This window comes from Arvicanthis niloticus, chromosome 1 (assembly GCF_011762505.2).
Source record: "Arvicanthis niloticus isolate mArvNil1 chromosome 1, mArvNil1.pat.X, whole genome shotgun sequence".
Classification (NCBI taxonomy): domain Eukaryota; kingdom Metazoa; phylum Chordata; class Mammalia; order Rodentia; family Muridae; genus Arvicanthis; species Arvicanthis niloticus.
In genome coordinates, this window is record NC_047658.1 from 62,163,183 (window position 1) to 62,184,866 (window position 21,684).

A 21,684-nucleotide genomic window follows, 5' to 3' on the forward strand; every position below is an offset into this window, starting at 1 on the left:
AATCATGAAAAATGGAAAATACTGTACCAACTTCTCAGTGTGGACCTGAGATTAAATACCTTTTGCAGGGAGGAATGTCTGGGAAGGGAAGCTTATTGGCTAAACCCTCGGGGCCTCTAGGTACCTCATTAGCATGGAGAACTCTGTTCTGGGTCTACAGGACCACAACTCACATTTCCCTATGTGGGAAGTGTAGCACATGATTCAGGTCAGTAATTTGACAAGGAGCAGGGAGGTGCCTACTGAGTTAGGTGTAGGGGTTTCAACCTGCTTCACCCACCAAGCTTCATGGCATAGTTTAAGGTAGCACACTTAATCTTCCTAGATCCACATTTAAAAGCCTGGCACATAGCACATGCTTATAATCCCAGCACTGAAGAGGCAGAGAGAGGCAGACCCCTGGGGCTCAATGGGCATCCAATATAATCATCTTAGCAGGTCTCAAGCTAATAAGGGGTCTAGTCTCAAAAAGCATGATAGACAGTGCCTGGAGGATGACACCTGAGCTTGACCTCTGGCCTCAGTATCTATGTGCACATACATCTACACACCTGTGAACCTGCACACATTCATACACATATAAACACAGACTCAAACTTTGATGTAGACCTGGTTCTGGGATGGTCATATGTACAGCTCCTCCATTAGATAGTAGAATTAGAGTCCTTTAGTGTGCCAATCCTCTTGCCATTAGTTCACTAATGGGTATCATGGTTGATACTCAGGCAATGTAGTAATGAATTAACATATGTTGCAATACAACACTCTCATATATATTCTTTAAGTGGATAGGGATAGTAATCTTAGGTGTTACTGTAACTATTCAGAACACAGGGCTCCAATGATGGAGCCAAGAGTATCTAGTCAGGCACGCTTTTAAGAAAGAAAATATACCCAGTGAATTTATATTTAGGTTTCTAATGAGCTCACATGCTTTGGCTTTTTTTTCTCTGATGTCTCATGCTGCCCTGTAGGGCTGCTGTTGGGAGTTCTTGGGCTACTCTGAGGTCTTCATTTTCCTCTCATAGCTCCACAGTTAAGATAAAAATTAAAATCACCAGTTTTGGGTAGGAATTTTCAATATTGAGGTGGAAATATTCTACCTCAATAGTAGGTGGGTCAGAAGTTTTAGGAAAGACCACAGTGATATGAGTTGTTCTATTTGTCATGTGTTTATACTTGTGTCTTCGTCTGACTCTCACAATCTCTTCTTAACATAAGCCAGCATCAACACTGTCTCCATTGGTACAGAGGACTACACAACTGTAGGTGAACTTTGCAGTGTCATTTTTCTGTCTTTCCATTTATCAAGATCCTACTCAGGTCCTAGGACCACAGTATGTCTGACAGGAATCGTATCACATTTACCTCCAGACCACCTGACTCAACAGGTTCTGCTTTCCTTTTTTATTCAAACAGAAAAGAAAACCAAGTTTTCTCTAGGTGGAAAAATCTATACCATGAATCAGTAAAACATTGAACATTCAAACTTAAGCCAGTTTTACCAAAGAGCCTGTTTTAACCTCAAAAATCTATGCCAAATAGTATTTCCAATTACCAGGACAAGTAGAGTTCGCAAATTCCAAGAAATTTCTGTGAAAATTCTCTTCATTTTTCTGTCTTTCTTTTTCACTTTTGTTTTTTGTTGTTGTGTTTTGTTTTTTATTTTTTTGTTTTGGTTTTTGGTTTTTGGTTTTTGGTTTTTTGACACAGGGTCTCTTTGTGTAAACAGTCCTGTCTATCCTAGAACTCACTCTGCAGACCAGGCTGATCTCAAATTTAGAGATCCGCCTGCCTCTGCCTCCTGAGATTAAAGGTATGTGCAATCATAACCCAGCACAAATTCTGTTTCCTAAGAAGGCTAGTAATCTGCCTTTCTGGCTCCATTAAGCAGAACTTGCATTTAGTCAAAATAAAACCTGGTGGTGATATGTGGAGCATTAACACCTGTATTGTAGGAAGTAATTGCTTGTGTTTTCAGACTGTGGTTTGCCTAGAAAACTTATTTCCCCTGTTAAAGAATCACTGAAGTTTTGCCTGACAGCTTCCCTAAAAAAAACTATTTTAGTCACAATAAATGAACCCAATTCTGTTTGGAAATCGCAGGTGGTAGCAAGAGTGGGGTTCTAAGACACAACCTTAGTTCAGTTTGTTACTGAAATTTGTTCTAAAAGGCTGATCTATTCAATAATAGGCAAGGTCAGGAATCAGGTTTTTTTTTTTTCCCTAGAGTCTTCATTCAAATTCAATAAACACATTAGCATTTTACTAGTCATAACTGAGTTCTATACTCTGTACAGAGTTAGGAACAGAGAAAAAAGGGACTTCATTCTTGCTCTCATAGTGTTCATGACTGAATTGCTCAGTACCAGAGTCATACAAGAGATATATGCATTCTCTGATTGCCTGGCATTTCTGATTTAGACTGAATACTGACAAAATTCATTTGTTATCTCTTTATATCTGTATCTCCCTCTCTTTCTGTCACTTCTGTCTCTATATCTCTAACACTACCACACACACACACACACACACACACACGGGAGATGGAGGACACAATGGAAAATTCCATGTCTCTTTTTCAACTCAGAATCTGGTTGGCAGTCTGAAGGATAAACTAAGTTGAAGGTTGAAGTAAGAGCCTTGAAAACTCTTTATGCAGAAAAGGCAACCTGGAAAGATTCCCCACTCAAAGACTTGCCAGTGGCCATAGGTCAGCTCTCTTGACAGCAGGCAGAAATTCAAGCGTATAGCTAAGAAGGAAGCCATCAGAGAAAAGTAGTTCATCAACACAGCACCCCTCTAGGCACAGGTACTTGTACAGTGGCTTGCATGCAAAGCTCTAACAGCACCTCTCCAACCTAACATAATGTGGCTGGTCCCCTTCTGTGCCTAGCAGGCTTTGAAGTCCCAGGGCAGCTAAAGAAATAGGTGGTGAAATGGAGGTTGTTGGATATGTTCTGAGCTCCAAGTAAATAAAATGAATTTTGTATCATATAAAAGGGTTTTGGAAATGCATTCCTTCTTGAATGTGAGGTACAACCAGGGTTCTCCCTTATATATAACTATTTGAGAGTGTAGTGTGGAGAGGGACAGTGGGGAGGGGAGAGGGGAGGGAGCAAGGGAGGGAGGGAGGGAAAAAAAGCACACAGTGATATATGTCTTTGAGGTTTTTTTTCTAGTCTAAATCATTCATTATCATATATTGATTCCAGGACTCACGTTCATGTCTGTGCGAAAATACATTTCAGTTATGGTATCAGAATGAGCCTTTGTTCACTTGTTTAAAACTGTGTGATCAATAGCTGGTGCCTTTAAAAATCAATACTGCCTAGAACAGTGAAGGTGAAGTACAGCCTGTTGGGTATTCAGAATGGCAGTGTGTAGGAGCAACCGTGCTTTCCTCATTTCCCAAATGGGGAAACAGTATCTCTAAGCAGATGGGAGATTTTCCTACCCTCTCAGAGCCAGGACTCCAGAAACTCTGCCTCCAGGGGACAGCTTTGAAATTCTAGTTTCTCTCTGCACACTGTAAATAACCAGCGGCTTTTCATAGAGATTGTACTTGCCCCAGTTTGTCTGCAGTATCTTGGAGCTAACTGTGCAGCTTATTCCAGGCAAAGGAGAGCTTATCCATGAGTAGTTGCCATCTAAAAGGCTTTTCTTACTCCTTGCGTACAACGGAAGAGCTTAAATGGCAGGTGCTCTTTTGCAATTCACAGGAGAATGAGAATTAGTAGCAGTGACTTTGGTACCCTAGCAATTAGCATGGTATGCGGCCTGTTAATCAATGCCGAAGAAACATTGAGAAATTAATGAAAGGAAGATGCCGCAACAACAAATGAAAGTACCTGTGGAGCAGTAGTCTGAGATTGGGTTTAGAAGTGACCTATTACGCCCTTCCAGAGCATCATTCCTGGGTCTTGATAACAATGGCAGGTATGTCTAAGTAAATAATAGTGTGACCTCAGTAGACTGCACATCACTGGCATTTATCTCAATCCTATCAGGTGAGGCATTAAAGCTCAAATCCTTTAGCCACCAGGAGATTCTCACATGTCTCTGTGTGTAAAACCCTTAGGCACATCTCAGGGGGGCTCTTCAAAGTAGCTTCGGTGTAGTGCTGGAACGGATAACTCAGCTGGAGACTAGTCTCTGTGGCTTGGGTGGATGTACTCTACTATACAGCTCAGTGGCTTTATCTGTTCCTTTCTAAGCTGTGTTCATACTTAGAATAAACAGGAAAGGGATGCTACTATCAACCTCAGTACCACAAAAGATTGGATATACATTTGTCCTGACCCACCATGGGAATAAGAGTTAAGCTGTTTCGCATCAAATTTCATCTTGATTCTCTAAACCAGTTTGAAAAGTAAACCTCAAAATGTACAGGTAAATTAGCTGAATCTTAGTAATTCCCAAGGTCTCCTTGTTAGTAAATGGCATAATTAATCCTGAAACTAGGTCTCCTCTCCTAGAGCTCTACTCTGCTCTGCTCTCTGTTTCTTCTAGTAGCTGACAGCTGTTAAGTCAAGACTGTGGAGGAATGTGCTGCCCCACCCCCAAGCTCACTTGGGGTTGCTCATTACTTATGCCAAGGTTCTTTCCTACTCTCAGATTCAAAGCACACAGTCTTGAATCATGGATATAAGCATCTGGGCACCATTAAACGCTGGTAGATTAAACAGAATACTCCTCCTTTGTATCCTAGGTTTTCTTGTTCAACCTTGACAAATTGCAAAGGAAACCAGAGCATAGCAGAGCCCCCCTCTCACTGAGTAGTGTGTGCTGTGCAGACCCTCTCACCTCTCCTCCTGAGTGTCTGTCAGTGCTGAAAGAATCCTGACAGATGAAGCCGCTAATATAGTAGAAAACCGCAGCAATACTGGAATTGGACAGCATCATTCTGAGCTCCAAGTAACTATGGCTTTGTAGGAGTATTTTGTGGGTCATTTAACTTTTATCAAGAAGGGACAAAGCATTCCAAACTACGGTTGCCTTTTGCTTATTCCTGTCTGGCGTAGTAGATGTACTTTACAATAGGGAAGGAGAGGCTAAATCAGATGCTTTTAGACATAGACTCATTTCCACACGACTTGATAGAACACACCATGTTTGTGAGTAATGAATCAGAAGAGGTTATGAATTTCACATAAGAACAAGAAATGACAGTCATTACCAAGAGCCAATTGTTCTGATCCATGAGCTCTCTGAAATCTTCCCAGTGTACTTGAGATAGACACCATCATTGTTGCCATTTTGCTTATAAGAAAATTGAGCCAAGAGTGGATAATAACTTACCCAATGATGTATAGCTGGTGTATGAGTGGGCCAAGAAGTTGATAACCATCTATATACCCCAAATCTTAAGCATTCTGATATTATTAACCATCATGTCAAAATTGAAAAAAAAAAAAATCTAAACTGCCAAATGAGTGATTACAGCTAGAAACAATCGGATTTATTAATTTCTTAAATGCTTAGTGGATTTTAATGACACATACACTAAGCACATTTTCTATAAGACACACTTTTCTGTAAAAATGAGTTTAGTAAAATTCTGTGCATTACTTCCATTCGGTCAATACTGATTGTTCTGACTGCAGCAGAATGTTCAGAAGGGCTCACTTTGAACCCTGAAACCTCACAGTCACTGTATCTGCTCTAGGAACAAATCTTCCCTTGCAATGAGTACCATTGATTGTCGCTGCCTCTGCTGATGGCTTTATCCACTCCATCTGGAACTCCATAGGCTTGCTCGTATAATTTAATTTTTTTTTTTTTAGTTGGCATACAAAATAATGGATTTCCTTCATGCGTATTACTGTGACTTGTTTATTGCTTCTCCTTGCTCCGCCCTCACCATCTGGTCTCCTTCCTCCCTCTGTATAGTTTCTCCTTTGCCTTCATGTACAGTTGGCTTTAGATGTCTCAGAATATAGGGGGCGGGAATACAAAGGTACCTGGGCTTCTCATGCAGAGGGGACAAAGAGTTCACTGAAGCCAGTGTTTCCTGACTGCCCTCTGAACATTTCACTTCGGAGTTAGTTTTCAGTGCCCTCTCGCTAGTTTCAAAGGCACAAGAAGTATGAAATGATTTATGGTTTCAGCCTTCACTGGATGCCCTTTGCAAGCAAAGCAGGGCAGGCTAGAGTGTTGCTTTCTACTGTGGAGCCCTACCTTAGCATTATCAGACTTAACATCCTCGTAATCTCACATTCTGTAAGCAAATCCATTCAGGTTCTGACTTGCTCCAAGCTAGATGGTGTAAAGACTAGCATGTTTTAAAAAAAACTCAGTTGAATGTTTGGAGGTTTGAAATCAAGAGTGTTTTGAATTTGTCCGAAAAAATACCTCAAAGGGAGAGAGCAGACGCAGTAGGGAAGCAGTTAAAGAAGTTGAGTTGATAAGAGTGGGTGTATTAGTTGTTTGTGTTTGGGGATGGTGAGTGGATTTTCAATAGTTTTTGATAAGATATCAAGATTGGCATCTCACAGTCTACATAGAAGTTTATTTCTGAAGCCTTTCTAACTATAAGCTCAGTTTATCTCTATGAATTTGAAAACATGCAACCTTTCCCACCCTCACCCCATTTGTATCTGTAAACCTATTGTTTATGTATTGGCTAAACTATGTGAGCCTCTGTCTTCACTTTGAAAAGGTAAACAATAAGTAGCTTTGAATACAAGTTTTGTGACTGAGCTGAGTGCCGAAATGCTAAGGTGAGGATAGGACGGATGCTTGATAAGACAAAGGCAGTATAAGTTATGAGCTTCAGAGAACTTAAGCATTGTACATAAGGGAGGGCATCCAATGTAAGAATGTGGCAGAAATATTCCGGTATCTAATGAGCCATACAGCAATGCAAATGAGCTTTATTAGTAAGGCAAGTATCCTGTCATCATATATGCTGTAGCTGTGTAATCCTAATGAGAACCCTTGAGAGAGTCTATTGATGTTCTTAATTGTGTGTAGGTTAAGTGTCTGAACTGTTTTCAGTGCATGGTGTGAGTGAGTTGAAGAGAGCCTAGAGAGCAAGAAAAACATCGAAGTGGTTTGGCAGTGGTGGTAACATAACAGAAAAATGTCTGAACCTTGAGCCCTTGTTTTTGGAAATGTAGATAAACATGTGCCACCTCCCTTCTCTTGCAAATAATATTGAGAATTGGCAATTTCTTTACTTGCAGCTATTTGATAACCAGGTTTATCTAATGACTTGGCTCATTCCTTATTCACTGATCAGTCATTTAGAAAAGGTGTTCTGCACCTCTTAACCGTATCAGATTGCATGCCATAAATATGGAATTCTTCCAATGAGACATGAGCTTGTCCAAAGAGGCTCAGCCTAATGGAATAGGGTAACCACACAAATGATTGCAAGATGCTGTGAGAGAGTATCTAATGAGCAATGAGGTAATAGAGGCAGTGCTGTGATTGACACAGGCAGTGCTGTGATAGAGATGGTGGTGTGATTGAGGCAGTGCTGCGATACATAGAAGCAGCGGTGTGATTGGTAGAGGCAGCACTATGATGGGGCAGTGCTGTGACAGAGGCAGTAATGTAGACCACTGGATAGACAGGGTGAGGTGCTGATTGTAGATGCTTTTTCAACTTTCAAGTCTTTCTGGTTGTGAAGCAGAGAGTCCTATGTCTCCATGAAACTGAGTGACATCCAGGACTGATACTTAATCTTCAGAGAATAGTCAGATGGCACGGATCTGAGGATGCTGGAAGCTTCCACTCTGTATCCCCAAACAAATCATTTCGTAAATTTGTTTTGTTTGTTTGTTTGTTTGTTTGTTTTTCTCTACAATGTGAAAAACACATGCCTATAATTTTAGCACTCAGAAGGCTGAGACAGGAGGAACACAAGTTCAAGGCAGACTGTGCTACGTATACACAGCAAGTCCCATGGTAGCCTAGATTATATAACAAGATCTATTTTTAAAACACAGAAACAAAGTGCTCATGGGAACTGTTTAACTGTTATGTAAAGTATTGACCAGTATCTTTAATTGTGGTGCCATAGTGATTTATTCTATAGTATGCACAAATACAGTAAGGCACTTAATTATTACATCATGACAAGCAGAACAGGCCTAAACCCTAAAGACATGAGGCTAGTTAAATAAACAAGTGTAAATATAGAATGTGAGTAAGGAACAATCTTGTTTATAGATTTGGTAGAAAGTAGCTAGCCATCCATGTTATACTATTTAAAAAGGAGGAAAAACATTAGCACCACCCATAGATTCAATGTATGTATGTGTGATCATGTGCTCACACACATACCCACAAGTATCCCCAGCATACATGTCACTCTCCTGATAAGCTTTGGGGAAGAACATCTGTGAGCAAGAAAGCTGAGGAGGCTTTTCCATCTCTCTTGTGTGTTTCTGTATTGAGGTTTTTTATGATATCTATAGGGTTCATTTTATGACCTAGCAAAGAGCTGCTCACACAGCCCTGTGTGCACTGGGTACAGTGTGGTCCATTATAAACATTAGTTAAACCTTCTAGAGAGCAAAGAAATACAGCCAGCTCTAGATGGGTTAAATCTGCTGACAATATCACACCAGTGCTCTTAAGTTTTCCCTTGGAATGAAATGTAGTGTTTTAGAGTAAAGTCGATAGATTTTAGATGAACTGTATGATTAAGTCTATATTTTGCTTATTTAAAGCTGAATAATTAATACAAAGTCTGCCAAATCTTGGTAATTCCAGAATGTACTTCGGCTTCAGAAATAACTAAACAAACTATTATGTGCCTTTTTAATCCTCAGAGTACAGATTTTATGTTTTACATTCCAAACTTAGCATTCTGTTAGCTGTTGCCAAGGCTTTTAGAGACATCCATCTCACAATTACCAATATGTGCAACATGATCTGAAATTAAAGTCAGCTTCATAGAACTTCTTAATTACCCAGCATTTGGAACACAAGGCTGGAGAGATGGCCCAGCACTTAAGATCACTTGCTGAATTCCCAGAAAACCTCAGTGTGTACTCATACATAGTCACACATACATATATACACATAAATAAAAATAAAATAAATCCTTACTAAAAATAATTTGAAACACTCTAGGTAAATAATTACTTTTATTACATTAATTTAGTTATCTTTGGTTTCATGAAAAGTTGTAAATTGAATTGAAAATCAAATTATTTTAAATTGTACTGGTGAACAACTGGATCCATGACACACACTATTAATGCCAGCACTCAGAGGCAGAGGCCAGTCTGGTGTACAGAACAAGTTTTAGATTAGCTAGGGCTACATTAAAGACCTCTTTCTTTATATGTGTCTGTCACTCTCTATCTATGTGGGTCCACCTCTCTATCTTGTCTCTTTCTGTCTGTCTCTGTCTCTCTCTCTCTCTCTCTCTCTCTCTCTCTCTCTCTCTCTCTCTCTCTCTCTCTCTCTCTCTCCCTTTCTATTTTTTTTATCTTTCACACACAAACATACTCGGGTAGAAATTAAACTGAGAAAATCTGATTGAAATTAATAGGTTGTATCCATTTCAATATCCTAGTTATGATGATGTGCTATAGTTTTGAGAAACAGGAAACTGAATGAGGGTTGTATGGAATCGTTTAAACGTCTCACAAGCTGGGAATGTCATGGGTCCTTTTCTTCCTGTGGATTTGTGGGTAAAAAGCACTGGTAAGCAGACCTACTGCTCTGAGGTTGAGCATGTGCCAGGTACTTGGTAAGGAACTAACAATAACGGCGATCAGTAGCCTTGTCTATACAGCATGCCTAACCCTCAGAAGACACCAAACCAAACTTACCATTTTTTTCCCTCATTCCCAGATTACGCTCGATTTGAGGCCAAAATCCATGACCTTCGAGAGCAGATGATGAACCACAGCATGAGCTCCGGGTCCGGGTCCCTTCGAACCAATCAGAAACGCTCCCTGTATGTCAGGTAGGCATCAGAACATTTCTGATAGGATGTACTGGGGCTGAACTGTTGGCTTAGGAACACGATGCCTATGTTCTAATTATCCCATGTTTGTCAGTATACTTCTGCTCAAAGGCCTTGCATTTAACCATTTCCAAGTAATTTTTGAAATGTTATTAGGCCAAAACTCTTTCCTAACTTTATGTTTTCAATTTTTTTCTCTTGAAAAAAAAAATTAACGGGGAGGGTCTATTTATGTAACTCAAGTTAACAAATTCTAGAATTTTCTTGGTACTAGAAACACAAGTATATACTACCATATCCAACCCTTAAATTATTTCTTGATAATATTAAAAATATTAAAGTGTAACATCAGTTGCATTAATGACTGAAGCTCCAGACATTTGCTTGCAGTCGGTCTTAGGAGAAACTATTCCTTTTTTCTTCCTGACCTACCAGGATATGAGTGTGTTAGCTCTTGTGCATTTATTAGAAATCGGCTGCTCTGTCTAAGAGTTGTGTGTATTGCTGCTTTTCTGAACCTTCTGGTGGAAATACTTTGCTTCAGTAGAATCTCAATACCAGTTGTCTCTCAGATCATAATGGTTTCTTTTCTGACTACCTGAAACACATTAATTAACCTGGCATGGTAACTCACACCTGTAATCTCAGTACTTACAAGATGGAGGCAAGGAGACCACCACAAGATTAGGAGCAACCTGGAGATGTAGTAAGTTCCAGGCTAGCCTTGGCTACAGAGTGAGTGACTTGAAAAGGCTTGCCAGCATTTTCTCCTCATGGAAACATTGAATGAGGTCTATAGACACTCCAGTATAACATGGTCTACTTCCTAGTACTAGCTTCTGTATTATATCTAAGTGTCATCTATTTATGTGTGTGTTCCTGCATGTGTTGTGTGTGTGCACATGTATGACCACACATGTAACATGTGCTTCTACCATGTGGGTCCTGAGGACTGAACTATGACCTTCAAACTAGGTTGTAAGCAACTTTGTCCACCGAGCCATTTTGTCAACAGAGGACTTTTAATAAATAATACAAATACTAACAACTTACAGTGAACAAGGTCCCTTATGTGGTCAGAATGAATGTATCAGATCATTTTAAAAGAAGCACATTCTTAAGTGAGACTTGAACACACTTCCATATGAAATCTCCCAGACAAAATCTCGTATTTGATCTTCCAAAATCCCATTCTGTCATATCTATAGACCCAACCTTAGCATCTAAATTAGTCTGAGAGACAGAGTAGTACATGAAATAAAGGCCACACACAGTAAGAGCCCAGGACAAGAACTCTAAGGCCTTGTTCTTGCACAATATGTAAAATAGACCAACAAAAGAAGACAGGATGTAAAATGGACTAGCAGAGCCCAAACAGAGTCCTTACCAAAAATGGTCCCGGAGACACTTGCCATATCTGGAGCATGCCTACAAGAGCTGTACCAAATTTGTCCGTGTTTATTTTAGAACATCAACTACTCACTCTCTCAAAATAAATGAGTAGCAGGGTTTCTTGACTATTGAAGTATAAAGTAATGAGTGTCTTTCTGGTCTGGAAATGACATCTTGGAGTATTATTTTGCTTGTCTTGCTTACCTTTGAATGCCAGAAGGTACCTTAGCTATTACCAGGTCTGCTCTGAGGACCAAGAAGAAGACACGTTTGCCTCGGAATCCCACAGCTGCTATGACAGTCAACTCTCCCCCTAGTCCTCCGTTTCTCCCCATTTTGTCCCATCTCCCTCCATCTTAGATCATAGGTTCCAGCTGTTGGATGTATTTTTGCTGTGGTTGCCAGTCTTCTCTGGCAAGTGCTTTGTTGGACATTCAGATGAATGAGAAGTGAAATTCAAGCATACCATTTTAGGATTATATGGGATATATGTTTGGGCTTTCTCTGTTGTTATCCATATATTTGCAAGAAGTAAAAAACCTAAATCAGAGAGTTCACAAATTTTGAGCTAGGATAAACAATTCAATATTTGCCTAGTTTGTATGACTTCTACTTTGCCTTAGACTTCCTCCCTACCACCCCCCCCACATAAATATACATACTCATACACATGTGCACATATACACACACACACACGGGGGTGGGGGGAGGCAGGTAGTAGCTTTGGCTCTGGCCCTATTAGAGAGGGTACAACATCTTATGAGCCTTCTGAAGCTGGCCTTATCCCTGTGGTGGACATGATCTTTCCAAGTGGTAGCACTGTGTTTCTCTGAACTCTTGAAACGAGAGAAAGTAACCAGAAGTACCCGGCTCAAGTGGAGCTTTAAACGGGCTCAAAAGATGTTCAATCTAGGTGGAATTATTTTACTTGTCTTAATCTGTGTGCGGCACTGGAAGTGATGTGGGAGCAGTGTACAAATGAAATTGATTGACACTCATAATTCTCTACATGTTGTACAGGGATGATTTCAGTGTGTTTACACTATTTGACTTTTATGTTTCCTGCATTGTGGAAACCTATATTTGAAAAGTCTTAGCAACAAATAAAGTTGGCTGGGGATATAGTCCAACAGTACAGTTTTCACATAGCCTGTAAGAGAACCTGGATTATAAACATAATATCAAAAAATGAAGGAAAGTGAAGTGTTAAAGATACAGCAATTTTCAGAGTACTAGGCAAGTACATTATTGGTTCACCCATAGATGTACTTAATCTCCAGAGCAGCTATGTGGGATTTATTTCATGTCATCAAAGCTGTTCATATGAGCAAAAGATGCAAGTAGATACCTAGGTGGAATAACTGAACTCATCTCCTCATAGATGTTCTCCCCTTCTGTCCATCAGTAAAGAGCTAGATTCTAAAAAACATGGCTTTCCTTGCTGCTAAGAGAACTACAGTCAGAGACAGATGGTTTTATTTTTGTTTGTTTGTTTGTTTGTTTGTTTGTTTGTTTATTTTGGCTTTTCAAGACAGGGTTTCTCTGTGTAGCTCTGTGTAGGCTGTCCTGGAACTCACTCTGTAGACCAGACTGGCCTCGAACTCAGAAATCCGCCTACCTCTGCCTTCCAAGTGCTGGGATTAAAGGCGTGTGCCACCACTGCCCAGCGACAGATGGTTTTAGTTCCCATAGAAGCACAAAAATCTAGAGAAGCTTCCTTTAAAGGGATAAATGCACCCAGATAACTGGGAGAAGGCTGGAGGTCAGACAGAAAACCTGATACATATATCTATCACTTGCGAGTGGAAGGTCACATTAAAGAAAAATTTGCTCTATGTTCATTTGTTAATAAAGGATATTGAGGCTTCCAGCAAGTAACTAGAGTCCTTGTTATGAACTTGGCTTTACCCATCAGTGTTCTGAGTGCTGTGCTTTACTCTCAGTCATGAAGCATCTTTTAACTACCTGTTCTGCTCCTAAACCCATAATGGGAGCAAAGGACTCAGCCAAAAAACACGTCTTCTGCCGCCTGCAGGAAACTCACTATCCAATAGGAACCAGGACAGCAGTTAAACGTAGTAGAATGTAGACAGAGAAACTTCTGGGATTTTGACTGCTTCCTAATGCACAATATTTGAGTTGCTATTTCTAAAACTTTTTCAGTATTTTGACCCTAAGGATGAAGGGCATTCATTGTTTCTCATGGCCCTGTAAATAGAAACATGCCTAAAGAGGGGAGAACTTCAGTATTCATCAGTACTCTTTGCTTATGTATAGCGTGTACTTCATTGTTTTCCATTCTGTGTGATCAGTCTCTCTGTACTCAACGATGGTCACAGCTGACTGCCTTGATTTAATAACTCCTCAGTGGATCATGATATATGGCTTACAGATACACAGAAGAGTTCCAGGTCAACAACTTGGTAGCCAGTCAAGCAGGAAAAAACACTTTCCCTGCATTAGCAATGCAGTATCCCAGGGATCCCAAATGCTTGCTAGTGTAACTACTTTGGTAGGGGGTTATGATTGACATAAGGAAAGAAGTAAAAATAGAGGGAAATATCTGTCAATCAAATACCTTTAAAAAAAACTTTTATTAGTCTATAAAATTATCTCAGCCCATCAGTCAGGAGTATGGCATCCTTCTTTGAATTAAAGAAAGAGATTCTGCCAAATGGTTCTCTTCAGTTTCCCCAGCTAGACTTGACATGGGAACAGACTTTTGGGTCCTACTTAAGATTCTGTAGAGTAGTATTTAAGCACACACTTGTTGGATTCAGCCAAACACAGATACTTTAGTTCTGTGACCATAGAGAAATCAGAGCCATCTCCTTTGGCTTAGTTTCTTTGTCTATGGGAGTAAAAATGGTAACAGGAATAATATATGATGAAGTGACTATGATCATTTAATAAAATAGTGAATTTAAATGCATGGCTAATCAAAAGACATTGATAAATCTTAGTTGACAATCATTATTTATTACAAAGTCTGCCTGTCTTATTAGGGCAGATGCAGGTCTGAGTTTCATCCCACTGCTGGGGTGATAAAACATTGCTACACCACTGCAGTCATCAAGTGCTAGGCTTTAAGGAAGTGCTGAGATACTGCTCAAGGGGTGGGAAGCTGAAGCTGGGGTTTCCTAACTCCTGGGCATCTAATTGCAACTGGAAAACTGCACTGAGGAGTCAGGTAACAAAGGGTTGGGTTCCAAGGGCCTGTGATGAAGTGCTCGGGACTGGGAGCTCCAAACTCCTCGACATCCTTGTGAGGAGTTGGGTCCTGTGTAGTTGGGAATATGTTGGGATCCTGGGACTGAGGATAAAGACAGACCTGGGACCAGGGGAATGAGAACTCCAGCTTAGCCTCATTCGCAATTTTAGCAGGGTTGTCTGGGAGCAGCACAGAGGAGCCTTTTGAGGGAGACTTAGGCTGTGGCTCTGTAGTCAAAGGCCTTCTCCATGCTCCCCATGGTGGCTCTTGATGAAAGAGATAGTCTTTGGTTCCAAACTGGTTTTTGATTGTTCACTGTGGGAAATGGATGGATACCACCTTCTCAGGGAGGCCAGAGATTAAATTCCTTTTGCAGGAAGGAATGTCCGGGAAGGGAAGCTTATTGGCTAAACCCTCAGGGTCTCTAGTATTTCTTTACCATGGAGAACTATGATCTGGAATACATGACTGACGTGGGGAGTGTGGTCACATGTTCCAGACCAGGAATCTAGTAGGAAACAGAGAGACATCTACCACTCAAGTGGGTCTCTGGGTGTCAGGGTCTCAGGCCCACTTAACCTTACCAAGTTTCCTGGTACAGTCCACTGTCCTCATAGGCAGAGACTGTAGAATTGGTTGTGAACAGGCATTATTGACTTAGCACTGGGGAGAACTACCCCTCCACTTCATTCCCATTGTTCTATTGCTTTCTTTCCATAGTAAAAGAACAAGGTTTCCTGGTGGCCTAAACTCCGTTCTTTCCTCTGCACCATGTCGCCTGAAAAGAAGGCCATAGTTTTGTGGCCCCAGAATGCCTAGCTTTGTCAACTTCCTAGTAAGACTCAACCCAGGGAAGCCTGAACAGAATTCAGTAAGAGCCACCACAAACTCCAGTCAGTGCACGAACAGCTAGCAGTCCCATGTCCCCACAGATATCAGCGCTGCCACACCCACAAGGTTTCTCTTTCTGCCCCTCTGCTTTCTTTGGGGGCTCCGGCTCCCTCTTCAATTCTGTTTTGAATACTAAAGACTATTCCTTTTATAATTGTTCTTTATTGTACTGAGCACTTTTTCTTTAGGTGGCGATTTTTGTTTTATGGTCTATAAATAATGTGACCAGTGGGCTGAAAGCAGTCTTCTGCCCCATTGTTTTCACACATTGTATATGGATATTGTGGCTGCCTTACTGCTTTGATAAAGTACCCTCACAGGCAACCTTAGGGAGAAAGAGTTTATTTTGACTCACAGTTTTAAGGTACAGCTTTTAAATGCCTGTTATAAAAAAAAAAAAAAAGGTACCTTAATAAATATTTATTAAATGAATGAACTCCACATCTATCTTTCCTATGCAAATGTAACCCAAGTATTTGAACAAGCTGGTGGCAGTTAATTACCAACTGGGGACAACAAGTCCATCTGTATCTTCAAGATACAAGCACTGCCTGCCAGCACTACAAGTCCAGGAAAGATGTGGCATCGCCAGGAAAACAGCCTGCTTCATTTGTACCCCAAACTCTCACACTTCATTTTAATCAGGGCCTAATTTATAACAGAATTAATATATACACAGAGACTTGTTAGAGAGAAGGTCTCAGACAAAGCTAAGGTCTTGGCAAAGTTGGCCTTTCTCTTCCAGGAGCCAATGTCTGGATGTTCCTTTAGTGGCAGGTTTGAAAAAAATATTCTCTGCAGGACGCTTTGTTTTGATGGACGTTTGGGGGATGAAAGATTATTCCTATATAATTAATTATGGTGAGACAAAATACTATATTGTAGTATTCCTTTGCATAGGTAGAGGATTTTTCTATGCTAGTCATTTTCCTTTGAATAACAGCACAGACATCCACTCTCTATTCCATGGCCCCATTGGTCCATAGCCCAGTCATGGTGGGAAAGATAGTGGCACAAAGGCCAGTCTGCAACCTCTTTTTTTGTGGCACAGTCACTTCCAACCTTACCTGATAATGGGTTTTATCAAAAGATATAAGGCAAGGTCATGACATCCACGTACTCTGATACAAGGGGGAACTTTTTCTGCCTTCCTCCAGCCTTCCACTACCATCCTTGGAAAAGGTTACAGCCAACTGTGTGTGAACTGCCGCTGAGTGCCTGGCACAGCATTGGCTGATATTTATGTTGCCCTTCATTCCTTGACTTCTAGGTTCTTATTTAACAACATTTATATACTCTGAAATTGATTGAACCATGACATAGTATGATGCAGCAAAATAGAAAATTAAAAGTGCTGAATTAAGAGTGAGTTTTCGCCGGGCAGTGGTAGCTCACACCTTTAATTTCTGCACTCGGGAGACAGAGGCAGACAGATTTCTGAGTTCAAGGCCAGCCTGGTCTACAGAGTGAGTTCCAGGACAGCCAGGGCTACACAGAGAAACCCTGTCTTGAAAAACCAAAAAAAAAAAAAAAAAAAAAAAAGAGTGAGTTTTTTTTCTTAAAATCTTCCAGGAAAGAAGCTAAAGGGATGGCTGAGTTAGTAAACTACTCGGTACATGAGCAGGAGGACATGTCTTCACATCCCCAGCAGCCATATAAAATGCTGGGTATGGCAGTCTGCATCAGTAACCCCAGCACTGGGGTCACATAGACACAAGGATCCTTGGTGATCATTGGCCAATTACTAGACAATAGCTAGCTTGCTATTTGGTGAACTCTCAGCACAGTGAAAAAGAATATCTCAAACGTGATAAAGTGGAAAGCTATCAAAAGTGGCATCAAATAGCAGCCTCTGGACTCCACCCGTGTGCACAGATACACACTGAAAAGCCTGTGCACACCATACATGTAACACAAAAAATGGGTATGCACGCACATGTGCACACTCTTAGGGAGGTGGCAAGATACGACCAGGTAGCTGTCATTCTATTCAGGTATTCTATTCAGTTAAGCAGGCTGAATAGAATTTCTTAACTGGGAAGTCCAGAGGAGAGGTAGAAAATACGTGACAAAAATCAGACAGCAGCTTGGACTATAATAATGAAAGACTCAGGAATTAATGTGCTATAGCCCCACCATTGACTTGCTTTAAGCCTCACAGCAAAGTACTGTGACAGGTACAATTATTGTCCCTGTGCTAAAAAAAAAAGATATTTTCAAAGAAATCTGAAAGCTAAAGAGCTTTACAAACAGCCCACATAAGCCATCCAGTTAAGTCTTTGTTTATACTATAGTGCAGTCAAGTTGAAGTTGGCCCTGTAGGAGCACTGCTAACATTCACAGTCATGAAATGTGTGTTTCTTTTATGTTATATATTAAATTTCTCAAGAAAGACATTCTAGGGCAAAATGTGTAGCTTATTATGCTGGCTAGTTTTATGTCACCCTGACACAAGCTAGAATTATCTGAGAGGAGGGACCAGAGTTGAGAAAATGCCTGCAGAAGACTGGGTGGTGATGTACCTGAGCTAATGGTCCTGGGTTCTATGAGAAGGCAGGCTGAGCAAGTCTTGAGGAACAAGCTAGTAAGCACCACCTTTCCTTGACCTCTGCATCAGCTCCTGCCTCCAGGTTTCCACCCAGTTTGAGTTCCTGCCTTGGCTTCCTTCATTGGACTGTGATCCAGGGTACGTAAGCCAAATATACTGCTCCCCAGTTGCCTTTGATCACCGTGTTTCATTACAGCAATATTATATTATTATATTATTATATTATATTATATTATATTCCTAATTAAGACACTTACTAATTGTAAACTCTCCCCCCCCCCTTTTTTTTTAAACAGTCTCACATAGCCCAGTATGGTCTTGAACTCAGTATATAGTTGAGGGCTATCTTCACATTCTTATCTTCTCAAGAGATGGGATTTTAGAGGTCAACTATCTTACCCAGTTTATGTAGTATTATGAGTCAAATGTGGGGTCTTCTTATGCTAGACAAATACTCTCCAAACTGAGGAACAGCCACAGCCCTCAGTGGCAATCTTGACTGTCTCGTTTGTAGTATAGACATATTACATCTCTCACAGGCCCCTTAGGATTACTTTGAACCATATCTTGGAAGGAGCTCACCCTATGGGACTTATTAAGTCAGAAGAAAGTTCTCTTGTTTCTGTATGTATTTAGAATTTGCTTCCTTTAATGGAAAATAAGTTTTGATTCTTCATTTATACTTTGAGACTCATTATGCTTACTCTTACAGCCATTTGCATTTTTAATTGCATCTATAATTGTGGAACAAAGGGCTTTATGTTTCAGCAGCCAATTTTATGCCTGAAATAGAAAAGAGGAAGATTCAGGGGTGCTGTCGTTGTTGGTTTTGTTATTTCACCTTCCCCTGAAATCACAGTTTGCCACTAAGTATTAAAAGGTTTTAATTTTTAGATTTCTGTAGGGATGGGAGAGTCTCCTGGGTGACCTTTCCAATGGCACCACATTTCTCTCCAGCCCTCTGGCATATCCAGACTTCATAACTTACTGTTATTGATGGTTGGCCTGTCATTTATGTATTCATTGATTCCTCCCACTAAAGCTTTTCTGAGCCATTAACCACCTCCTTGTGGCTCAGGTGTTAACAAGATTAATAAGGCATTTTTTTCCTGCCCTTGAGAACCCTCCGGTCATTCTACTAATCTAGATTTTGATTCTTGGTTCTTACCCCATAATAATCACATTACTAGAAATGTCTTATCTCCTGAGGAAATGCTTGGGTTTGATGACCAAAATATACCAGTTCTACAGGGCAGGCAGTTCTATCTAGAAGAAAGAGGGGAGAGAGAGAGAGATGGGGTGGAAGGGGGAAGAGCATATGAGGTACTCCAAGTCCTCACAAGAGAGAATTGCTGAGAGAGGGCATGATGAAACAGAACGAACTCTCACTTTAACTTATGAAGCAAATACACAATTTATCTTTTTAAAAATGAGTGTTACACTTGTTCTTTGACAATATCCATGTGTGTAGAAGACTTTCTGGTTTCTGCCTCCCATCTTCTTCACATCCTGACCAGCACCCACCATCACAAATCTATTTCTCAGATTCATGATTTTTAGTTTTGGTTTGTAACGTAGTTTGGTTTAACCAGATCCATCTATATGAACATTGTGTAGGAGTTCTCCATTGGACCCAGATGGTGCCACCAGAGAGAACACAGATGAAAGCAGTGACTTTCATTTTTTTCTGACTCTATCAGTAACAAATAGCTCAGCAGTGAACTATAGGACCCCTGAACCCCTTTCACAGGTGATAATTGTTGATAAGCTCACTCTTGTATGAACTCAGTGCGAGTATCTATAGCTGCGGTGGATTCACTATCGTGATGGTTGTAGCTTACTCAGAAGACGGCAGTTCTCAGCCTTCTGTCTATATTTTCCAACTCGTACTTTTTACTTCCTCTTCTAGAAATCCTCCCTGATCCTTAGAAGGCATTGGATACATGTCTTTTTTAGGACTGAACACTCATCCCTCACTTATTCTCAGCACATTGAGCAGCCATGAGTCTCTGCACTCATCAAAACTTACTGGAAAGGGAAGCTTCTCTATATGAGTCTGAGAGGAGCATTTTATGAAAACATAAATATTTAGAAGGCAGTTTGACACTGTGCCAGTTAAGCTAAACAACAATGTTCAGTTCTACTGGACCAGCTTCTCAGGATCAATGACCTATCACATTGTGGGTTTTTGACTAATCTCTTAGTTAAGGTTTCTATGTCTGTGAAGAGACATCGTAACTAAGGCAACTATTATAAAAGAAAACATTTAATTGGGGATGGTTTACAGTTCAGAGGTTTAGTCCATTGTCATCATGGCAGGAAGCATGGCAGCACACAGGCAACCATGGTGCTGGAGAAGGAACAGAGAGTTCTGCATCTGGGTACACAGGCAGCAGGAAAAGAGGGTGACACTGGGTCTGGCTTAAGCTTGTGAAACCAGAAAGCCCAACTTACTGTGACATACTTCCTCCAACAACATCACCCCTACTCCAACAAGGCCACAACTAATAGTGCCACTCCCTGGTGACAAAGCATTCAAATCTATGACCTTATGGGGGCCATTCCTATTCAAGCCAACACAACTAGGTTAACACTACTTGGCATGAATTAACTCTATGGACCAAGCCTCAAAGCCTATCACAGAGCAATTGGTTACCTCTGTAACAGCAATACCACTATTGTACTGTAGACCATACAGTATACTACGAACCATACAAACTAGAAAACAAACCTGTGAAGAAGGACATTTTCATTTAATTCTGGTATTTGAATTATACTTACTTGATACACCTTAAATGAATTTTAAAAATTCTCCTCCCCTCCCCTTCCTCCGTGTGTGTGTGTGTGTGTGTGTGTGTGTGTGTGTGCATATAGCATGGAGTTCTCTCCTTTCATGTGTATCCCAAGGATCGAAATCAGTGGTCAGGCTCAGCAGCAGACATTTTTAATTGCTAAGCCATCTTGTTGGCCCATTGGATGAGATTTTTTTTTTTTTTAGTGCAGTGAATATAGTGATTAAACAGAACATAATATTAAGACAACCAAAAAGGAGGCTGGAAAGTTGGATTAATTAAGAGCATGTGTTGCTCTTATACAGAACCAAAAGATCTAACATCCTCTTTTGACCGACCACACATGGCAGAGGCACACACATGGTACACAGCAACACATGTAAGTAAAGTACTCATAATAATAATAATAATAATAATAATAATAATAATAATAATAATAATAATAAACTGGGGCAAGAGAACTGACTCAGATTAAGAGCACTTGCTCCTCTTTTAGAGCAACCAGGTTAGTTGTCAGCACCCACATTGGATGACTCACAACTGCCTGTTTCTGAGGACTACCTTTCCTATGTCCAGAGGTACCCAATTGGCAAAGTACACATACATACACTCAGGCATACACACATTATACATATGCATATACACATATATATACACATATAGAGAGAGACATATATATATTATAAACAAATCTTTAAAGAAAGGTCCATGTTGCACTGATCAAATGAATAAAACTTCCTTCTCAAACTGTCTCAGACAAAGCCTTTTAAACAACTAACAAACAAAGCTGTGTTTATCATTGCTTATAACATCTATTTCCCATTTTATTATAAATCAGTAAGTACAGTAGCAGTTATGAATACTCACAATGCAATCATAATAAAATACAGCTAAGAAATTGCCTGCTGTGTACCAGCTA

General features: G+C 40.3%; 1 protein-coding gene across 28 annotated transcripts in view; it reads left to right on the forward strand.

Annotated features, from left to right (window-relative positions):
- Dlg2 (discs large MAGUK scaffold protein 2) overlaps positions 1–21,684 on the forward strand; it is a 1,841,012-nt gene that overhangs the window by 1,690,554 nt on the left and 128,774 nt on the right. For all 28 annotated transcript variants that reach the window (XM_076937777.1, XM_076937790.1, XM_076937770.1 and 25 more), the window contains one exon: positions 9,817–9,931. In XM_076937777.1, the coding sequence (XP_076793892.1) occupies positions 9,817–9,931 (115 nt within the window). The remainder of the gene's footprint in view (positions 1–9,816; positions 9,932–21,684) is intronic.